Source organism: Primulina eburnea, chromosome 8 (assembly GCF_022965805.1).
Source record: "Primulina eburnea isolate SZY01 chromosome 8, ASM2296580v1, whole genome shotgun sequence".
Classification (NCBI taxonomy): Eukaryota; Viridiplantae; Streptophyta; class Magnoliopsida; order Lamiales; family Gesneriaceae; genus Primulina; species Primulina eburnea.
Window position 1 is genome coordinate 40,866,790 of NC_133108.1, and position 10,354 is coordinate 40,877,143.

A 10,354-nucleotide genomic window follows, 5' to 3' on the forward strand; every position below is an offset into this window, starting at 1 on the left:
CCCTCAATTATATATAATTTTGATATGTTGTACACTTACTGTGCTCACCTCTTATCTATTGATCGTATAATTTGAATTTTTTTAATCATATTCAACGAATGAATGACCTCTATGGTGAATACAGAGATGGATATGATGGGTCGACAACATATATATTACAATTTGAATTTATTATTGTGGTGGATTAATAAAATCATTGGTTGTCTTGTGACTGAATCATCTATTTATCTACCCAAAAAAAAAAAAGAAAAGATAATAGATTCTTCAATAAAGTTTTTGTCTCGTCCCTTCAAACAGACAAGACGACTCCAAAACATGTAAACTGTGAACGACAAGAAGATGGTACCACCAACGCTGACCATACAAACCAGTAAGCGTGTTTTTTTCTTTTTGAAACAATTTTTTTAGGATATTTTGCTCGGCCCGAAAGACGTTAGAGCGACACAGGAACGCCAGGGAAGATCGAAACACGTTTTCTTGATGTACAGGAGTGCCAACTGTAAGTTACAACGAAACAAATCATAGATTCCATTATTTACATATTATATATGATTAGTGCATCCGCATATTCGGTGTGTGCACTTTTTTTAAAAAAATAATTTGATTTATATTAAATAAATTTTATATCATATATATAGAAATCAGTGATGATCATATTACAAATATGAGAGAAATAATATTAAAAATAAGTTGTAATAGCAATTTTGAGAAATAATAATAATAATATAAATAAAAATGCTCTGATTTTTATTAAAAAAAACCTACCTAATTAATGTTGGGAATCCTTAAAGCAGAAGAAGCATGTCTAGAAGATAAACAAAAGTTTTTAAAACTACAAAATATATTGAGATTTTTTATTTTAAATTTATAAAAACTTAAAACATTTCCACTATTTTTTAGTGTCGGAAATGTTAATATAGTCGTTTTAATCCGTCTCTCAATATTTTGGTATAAACAATGACTATTAAAGTTTATATTTCCACTATAAACTGTTACTAATAAAAAATAAAAAATATATAAAAAAATCATATATTATTTTATGTATTAAAATTTTAAATAATAAATAAATATTTTTGAAACAATCTAAATATTTGTCATTTATTATATGAATAATTTTGATTAAAGAACGTGTTAAAAAATATTTATATTGAGATAATATTATATATAAAAAATTATATTTTATTTAAATGATGTTTAACTAAATTTATTCAAAACAATTTATAAACTCTTACACTTATCAACTGTTTTAAGAGCTTATAAGCTCTGAGGTGTTTTTTAAAAATTAATTGTTAATATATTTGGATGAACTTATTTCAATTAACTTATAAGATATGTTTCCTCAAAAAAAAAAAAACTTATAAGATGTGTTTGTCTTATTTTAAAATAAGTTGTTAAAGTATTTGGAAGAATTTATTTTAAACAACTTATAAGATTTTATAAGATTTTTCTATTGTCAAAATTATCAAAAATGATATAATACTAATATATTATGAGTTAATTTAAGTAGATTGGAGCTACTAATTTACTTAATAAAACTTTAACAAATTTGTTTTATATCTTAATAAAAGGATAGATAAAAAGTGATGATCTAATAAATAGTTTTCAAATAGCTTATTTTGACATCTTATAAGTTGTTTGCAACTTTTTTTTACTAGACAAATTATGAGATCTTATAAACTCTAGACAACTTATAAGCTGTATTTTAGAGCGTATAAGCTCCGTCAAACATCTTCTCAGTATAATAGAGCTTAGTGAGAGCTAAATATACAAAAGTAACACAAAATTATCATAACCAGAATTAAATAAAATGATATAATCAATATATATAGACACTTAAATGTAATTTATATTTCAAATGACATCAAATTCAAATTTGAATTTTTAAAATAATTATAAAGTTTCACATTTAATTAAGTATTTATTAATTATTTGTTTTCGAATATTTAATGTTGTATGTGAATAAATTGACACTGATAAATATTTATTAGCATCATAGGTAAATATAAACCAGATGTTAAGCGTTGACGTTCCAGTATATATATATATATATATATATATATATATATATATATATATATATATATATATATATATATAATGACATATCTCTCTACTAACCATGCAACGAATGGGGAACAAAGGACAAAATATACACAACGTAAACACCTCCGCCCCTAACCACACGTCGTCGACTCTTTCCCCAAAGACAATTTTCGTGGATTGACTTTTGCTGGCTTACAATATTACACGTATCCCATAAATAAAAATACAATTTCGTTTTAATAATAACATTTCCCATCACCAATATTTTAAAATTCCAGTTTTCTCAAATGTCAAACATATTAAATATTCATTATTTACGTATATATATTAATGTATATATTAATGTATACGACCCTCGTTCCACATTTCTTAAAAATAAAATGAAAAATATTTCATAAGAATTTGCAATATAGTACTCTTGTATCTAACAACTTGAGTTAATCATTTCGTCAAACGAAGAAGGATGCTGTGAGTCGACTTGCGAGCTCTTCGTTCAATAATGTCGTTTACGTGTATGTACACACACATATACAATGTATATATATTGACTAATTGATAATATGATATATCCGGAATGAAATTATTATTTGATTTTGAATCGCATCAATAAAATTAGTATAATATGGAGATGCATCTTTAAAAAAAATTAGAGAGCTTAATCAACTCGTTTATACCCTCAACCAAGAAGTCAAAATCGATCCTAACATTCATAATAAATTATATTACTTGTATAGGCTCAAAATTTTTAAGGATATAGATGTGGATAACGTAATTGTATACAGACACAGTTTAACCACAAAACAAGGCTTCGACATCCAACTAGGTTTTACGCATTAAAAATAAATAAATGAAGGGTTTCGGCAGACTTTTTGGATTGTACCTACGACGATCTGTATTAAAGTTATGAGTTTAACTGATAATTTTTTTAATATATATATAAGGAAAAATAAAAATTTAATCTTTTATATATTGAGTTATGATATTTTTAATCCTCCATTTTTGTTGAATCAATTATTATCATGTAGCTATATCACAACGATCAATTTTGGTATTTCTTCTCGAAATCAGGTAATTAACTGACTAATATTATTTCTAAAATTTTAAATTACATGTTTGACAAAATTTATTGTGACAATTCACGTATTTTTAATCAATTAGTTAATTATAAAAATTTAACAATGATATTAGCAATTTAATTATATAATTTTAAGAAAACAATTAAAACTGATCGTTAAAATATAGTTATATTACTATAATTATTCCATAAAAAATACAAGACTAAAAATTTCACCACTCAATACATACGAGACTAAAATCGACATGTTTCCTATATATATATATATATATATATATATATATATATATATATAATCTAATTAAAATAAATTTGAATTTTGTAACATATTATAAACATATGTACGGGTAGATAAATAATAGTTAATTATATATTGTCTATGCTGCTAACGCGTCAAAAAAGCAGAAGTCCCCTAATAGTATATTAGTAGTATTTTAAAATTAATAAAATTTTGAGGTCAACTACTTTTTATGCATGGTTTGGGGATTATACGTATGCTTACGTAGGCATTATAATCTATGAGTAATTGAACTAGTTTTTTCAATAATTTAAAAATCATATTATAAATATTTACCTCTTTATTAAAAAATAAAAATATGGATAAAATTTAATTTATGAAAATTACGTCGTTTAGATTGCATATAGGACCTTAAAACTTAATTTATTTATAATTCCGATCGACTATACTTTCGCATTATTTTAGTTTTGTTTTTTTTTTCTTCGTTATTTTTTGTGAATTTAGTTTCCATTTTTGGAAGATGTTTTGTCTAGACTATTTATAATTTTTTTAGTGTAAGGTCGAATAATAATTTAATTAAAATTTCCTGTCATGTATATATATATACACACACAGTTATATAAGACAAAATTATTAATAGATACTATTTATGTCATAAATTTTACTAAAATAACAAAGATATTAACATGAAATATCATAAAATATGAATCTTAAATTTGTTATAATATTTTTTTTCCATTTCCCATATCGCGTCAGAAGTTTACTTTTTAGAGTATCATAAAATATTAAGAAATAATGCTGTTGATGTTTCGAGTGTTTTGTGAATCAGCAAACCTTGTCAATAATTAATATAAATTTTTACGAATCAATAGTCAAATATAAAATAAATTTTCAAGAAACATGCATGTACATTAGCCCCTGGACAATTATGACTCATTTAATTAAGAAATGTGTATGCAATTTAAAATTGCTGAGTTGGATACGTACCCCTTGACCCTTTTATTATATTGTTATTAATTCTGTTTATGCAAATTAAAATTTTTAATGAGGGTATGCATTTTTTTGTTGTATATTGAATTGATCATGAGTTAGATAATTTACTTGAAAGATACAATTTAATTTAATTAATGCTCAAAATTTTATTCTCAAAACTTAAAATATATATATATATATATATGTGTGTATATATATATATATTTAAAAAAATCATATTTGAAATTTGAAATAATTGTTAATTGATTGATAATCGTGTCAAAAATAAGATTTGTATTTCCAGGAAACACCTCATAAATATGTAATAAAAATAATTAACATTTAAAAAGATGATATTGTGATTCGGATCGGAGCCTAATTAATTAGCCGGCTTTCGTTAATTAATGGATCGAAGTTGATTATTATTATTATTATTTCACGTAAAAGATGACAACGGCAGCCAAAGGAGATAATTGAAACTTGGTTGTTATCGGCTCGCCGTAAGTGCTCATTAGTATGATGGTTCTGTTTTGGTCTGACATACCTATAATAAAAAATGTGTGACTATATATATATATAATCATGTTTAAATCAAGTTTGAATGCGTTACGTCTCAAATTCGAATTCGACACAAACATATATATAATGTTTAAATCAAGCACAAATTCGAGTTTGAGACGTAACACATTCAAGCTTGATTTAAACATGATTTTGACGGAGCTCTTTACAAGCCGTTCGACTTATTTACACCCTTAATAAAAAGTGTTGACCTTCACTAATTATCTGTTTTTATTAATGTTAAGTCTATTAGATTAAAAAACGAGTTGATATGGAACCAAATTAAGGTTGTTGATTGATAACTAGGGAGTCGACAGCTATATTCCCCGTGGGTTTGCCAAATATGGTGTACTCGATCCGATCCGAGGTCCATTTCGAGTTGACCAAGTCGTGCATGTTACCCACGACCCTAATTCGGAAACTTCCGATCGAAATTAATTTAAAGTCAAGAATGGCGTAACAAGAATAAACCAAGTCTCGAAAACAATGTACACGTACACACAGTGTAAACAGGTGGGCTAATTAATTCAAGACCTCAACATATATAGCCTATTTCTACCTACAATTAATGACAGGTACATGTATTAGATTTCAAGATCGGAGGGTCCGTATATTTTGTGTACATTACCAATGATTGGATAATAATAGTGATAAAAAAATAATTTTATGTTTGATCATGCATGATGACAATTAGACTTGAAAATGCAATGGTCTGATGCTTGTGAAAGCGTTTAGGTTGAGTTTGAATTGATAGATTTGTTTTGTTCGAAAAGATGATTTGAAAAAATGAATTAAATTGACACCTTATTTGCTCGAAAATATGTATACCAAAGGCTTTTATTTATTTAATATATAATTATATTAACTTAATAAATATTACAGTTCGCGAACTATCGAACAAAATAATTTGAACTTCAAATATGTTCAAGTTCGGCTCAAATTTGATAAGCTCGAATATGAATCAAATATTGATCGAGTCTCCCGAACCGGATCATTTATACCCTCACAAAGCATACCAGAACTGGATATTACAAGAAATCTATGGATGGCGTCTCCTGTCCCTACAACATCTACTCGTCGCACCCATTTGTCAACGGTTTACGCAGTATAATATCAAAAACCAGTACATAGAACCAAAACCATTTTTTGTCTCAAAACTGCCTCCTTTTTTTAAAGACACCACAGCCTCCAATCGAGATCCCCTCTTTACACGGCAGCCTCTAGATTTACCCGATAAAAAAGAGACAATTTCACATATTTTACGGACAAAACCCAATCTTTTTGTGCCAATGTCAAAAGATCTTTTTTGAAAAATTAACGAGCCAGATTTTCTTTATCTATAAGTTGATGACTGAAAATTGGAGGTCCATAATTTTTTGTCATATATGCACATACTTTTAATGCGTTTATGCATGAAATCCTCCGGAAATAAGGGTTCCCAAATTCTGAAATTTTGATTACTTAAAGATATTCGATTTCGAAAACTCGATTTGATTTCGGGATGATTTCATATGATTATTATGCTTAAAATGCATGTATACAATAAGAAATTATCGACACGATAATGTCAACCATTAATTATTGATTTTTGTAAAGGGTTTTTAGACCTTTTCAAAAAGACACGAGGGCTCTATGGATTTACCCCTATAAATACACACATTTTGGTTTTCTTGATTCCCATCTTCTATCTATCTATCCATTTCACGTGAGTGACAATAATTCAGGTGGGATATACACATATTCTTACACCGATCCTATTGCTTCAATACTCTCTGTATCCATCCATTCATCTTCCACTGTGTTATAAAAATGTCTCCAGCAATGGCAGTCTCGGGGAAACTAAGGAATCAGGATTCCCTGGAAATCGAGTACCAGAAAGGAGTCAAAAACCTGTACGAAAATGGGATCAAGAATGTTCCCCGGAAATACATCTTGCCTGTTTCCGAAAGGCCGAATGCGATCAGTAGCGAAAAATCTAGTGAATCCGAGATCAATCTTCAGCTGCCTGTAATTGATTTTGCTGAATTACAGGGATGCAATAGATCGCAAGTTCTTAAATCTCTCGCCTGCGCCTGCGAAAATTATGGTTTTTTTCAGGTTCGTATCAGCTTGTTCATCCAAGAACACCGTTATTGTTCAGAAGCGAAGAAGTGAAAGTTTTCTTTTTTTCAAAAAAAAAAAAACCGCTCTTTTCAGACCAAAATTATCGAGGTTTATAAATCTTGAATCAGATTATGATCTTATTTTAAAATTTAGGAGAAGCCTCACCTTAGAACTTTAAAAAAACTATATATATATATATATATATATATATATATATATATATATATATATATATATAAAGTTAAACGTTTGTATATTCTAATCACATTACACTTTTTTTCATTACAACTGAATTAATTGACAGAAATCTTCATATTTTTTACAGCTTGTGAATCATGGAATCCCAGATGAGATCATCAGCAACATGGTGAATGTGAGCAGAAGATTTTTCGAGTTGCCGTTGGCCGAAAGGGAGAAGTACATGTCGGCGGATACGAGCTCCCCGGTGCGATACGGGACCAGTTTCAATCAGGCCAACGACGGTGTCTTTTGTTGGAGAGATTTTTTGAAGCTGGTGTGTCACCCTATAGAAGATGCTCTTCCTCATTGGCCTTCTACTCCGCTGGATTTCAGGTCAGGACCACGTCAAGTACGAGAATTATGTCAACACGTACAAATATTTATATAAAGTTAAATTATCCCACGTATATCGAACTCCAAAATTCCCACCCCCTTCATAACTGGTACAAAATTACAAGTCCTCTACGTAGGTACAATATACAATAAATCCTACATATATTTATGTATATATCGTGCTAAAAAATAACTAAATTTGTTAGGCAATTGGTGGCTGCGTACGCCGAAGAAACGAGATTCTTGTTCCTAATGTTGGTGGAAGCCATTGCCGAGAGTCTTGGGCTGAAAGACAGCAGGAAGAAGGGAACAGAGTCAGACAAGAATGAATTATCCAAAGAATTCGAGAATGGGAGCCAGCTAATGGTAGTTAACTGCTACCCGCCATGCCCCGAACCCGACTTGACTCTTGGAATGCCACCTCATTCGGATTACGGGTTCCTCACTTTGCTCCTACAAGACGAGGTCAAGGGTCTCCAGATACACCACCGAGACAAATGGGTCACCGTCCAACCCGTACCCGGATCCTTCGTCGTCAACGTCGGAGATCACCTCGAGGTATACATATACACATATATATATATAAACACTCTTCATATCATGTGTAAGAGTCTTAACTTTTCTTGATTTTTGTTTGCAGATATTCAGCAACGGTAAATACAAAAGCGTGTTACACAGAGTTCTTGTAAATAACACAAGATATCGCGTTTCGGTTGCGTCCTTGCACAGTTTTCCTTTCACAAGCACGGTGCGGCCGTCGCCTAAGCTTATCAGCGACGGAAGCCCACGGCGGTACAAAGATACAAATTTTGCTAGCTTTCTAAAGTATATTAAATCTTGCGACTCTACGAAGAAGAATTTTCTCGAGTCCAGGAAATTGAAATTGCAAAATTTTGAGTAGAAATAATTATTTTATTAATGTTTACTTTTTTTTTTGTAAAAAATGTAATGTTGCATATAAGTTATTTATTAGTGCATGAGTATCAAGATCATTGAGTGCAGAAAACATTGTATCCCTTCGAAAAATATAGGATTTCGAGGGCTTCATTAATTATATGATAATTATTTATTTTTTTATGGCAAGTGGCGTCAGTGAATGATTAATTATATACCATTTAATATTGTTCATGTCTTGTCTGCACATTTAGGTTCAACGAATGTCCTATATTGTACTGAATTTTTAAGTTCAAACATCTCGATCAAGCTAAGTCGATACTTGTAAAATATTATCATGATTATCGTTTAATCAAATAACTTGAATTCAACTCGATCAAGAGGTGTAAGAAGTTTTGATGAGAATTTTCCAGCGTGTTTTAACGTTAAAATCTCAATTTTAAAATTTAGATTCGAAACTTAATTATAATTAATCATGTACAAATCAGAATTTAAAATGAAAAAAAAAACATATTTCTATCTATATTCCATTTAATTATTTTGTGAACGAGTCGGTACTAGAACCAATTATCTTACTTTAAAAATTTGAGCTATTTTGTTCATTTACATGCTGATATAAATAATCACATAATTCGACTAATTAATCAATCCAATTGGGTCTTCACTAATTGCCCCTATTTTGGAGCCCGTCTGAATAATTATCCCAAAAAAATTATATTGCAGAGGTTATAATATTTTAAATTGATTTACTCGAGCTAATATCATATTAATCCAAAATTATACAAAATTTACATATTTTTTTAAAAAAAAATTGGAACACTCGGGCTAAAACCCTAGGTCTATCCATGTGGCTCCGCCACTATGTATATAAAAAAATAATATTTTTGACAAAAAAATATACAAACTCTTGTGAGATAATCTCATGGGTTAATTTTGCGAGACGAATTTCTAATCCGGTTCAATTCATGAAAAAAAATATTATTTTCATGCAAAACTATTACTTTTAATGTTGGGCATAAGTCCAGTAGACTCTTCTCAAGGATATAGATTATTGAGACCGTCTCAAAAAATATATCTACTATAAAAACAATATTTTTCACGGGTTGGGTTGGATTAATCTCACGAGAGTTTTTTTATTATTATTAAACCAATAAATATAATTTTAATTTAGTTGGCGCCATTATATGGACCTAGCTCTTTTTTATTGCGCGAAGAAACTTGGTTCTAGTTTCGAGAACAAATCGTGAGCCACTTTTGGTAGGTGAAACGAACTCTCCATGTTAATAGATTTATTATATTAACTTAAATTGTACAATTAGTAGGCTGAGATTTATATTTACACCCGAATTTAAAAAGAATAAATGGTACCAACTTTTGGAAAAAAAAAAAAATCATCATAATAACTCATGTAATTACATTTTTCAATATGAACCAAAATTCATAAATATTGAAGCCGTCGAGGTTTGATTTCGTGTGTATATTTACTAGAAATGTTCTTTTAATAATTAGTTGGCTTGACTTTGACTTCAAATGATAAAAATGAAGAAAATTAAATATTTGAGGCTTGACTTAGGACTATTTTCATAATTCATGATCCCCCATTTCTAGATTTGCACATTTAATTTACACACCACCATTTAATATTTAATTTTTTTTAAAATGAAATGCAGATCAAGAAGGTATTAGCACATATTTTATGACAATACGAAAAGAGTGGGTCTGATGTGAGACCGTCTCACCGATCCTAATATGTGAGACGGGTCAATCTTACCCATATTCATAATAAAAAGTAACTCTTAACATAAAAAATAATATTTTTTCTTGGATGACCCAAATAAGAGACACGTCTCATAAATACGACCCGTGAGACCGTCTCACACAAGTTTTTGTCATACGAA

The 10,354-nt window shown here is 29.0% G+C and overlaps 1 protein-coding gene across 1 annotated transcript; it reads left to right on the plus strand.

Moving 5' to 3' along the window:
- Nucleotides 1–6,579: 6,579 nt before the first annotated feature.
- LOC140837986 (probable 2-oxoglutarate-dependent dioxygenase SLC1) lies at nucleotides 6,580–8,639 on the plus strand. The gene is made up of 4 exons (XM_073204073.1): nucleotides 6,580–6,983; nucleotides 7,315–7,562; nucleotides 7,769–8,120; nucleotides 8,203–8,639. Exons 1-4 carry the CDS (start codon nucleotides 6,696–6,698, stop codon nucleotides 8,461–8,463), a joined length of 1,149 nt encoding a protein of 382 aa, XP_073060174.1. The 5' UTR covers nucleotides 6,580–6,695; the 3' UTR covers nucleotides 8,464–8,639.
- The last annotated feature ends 1,715 nt before the right edge of the window (nucleotides 8,640–10,354 follow it).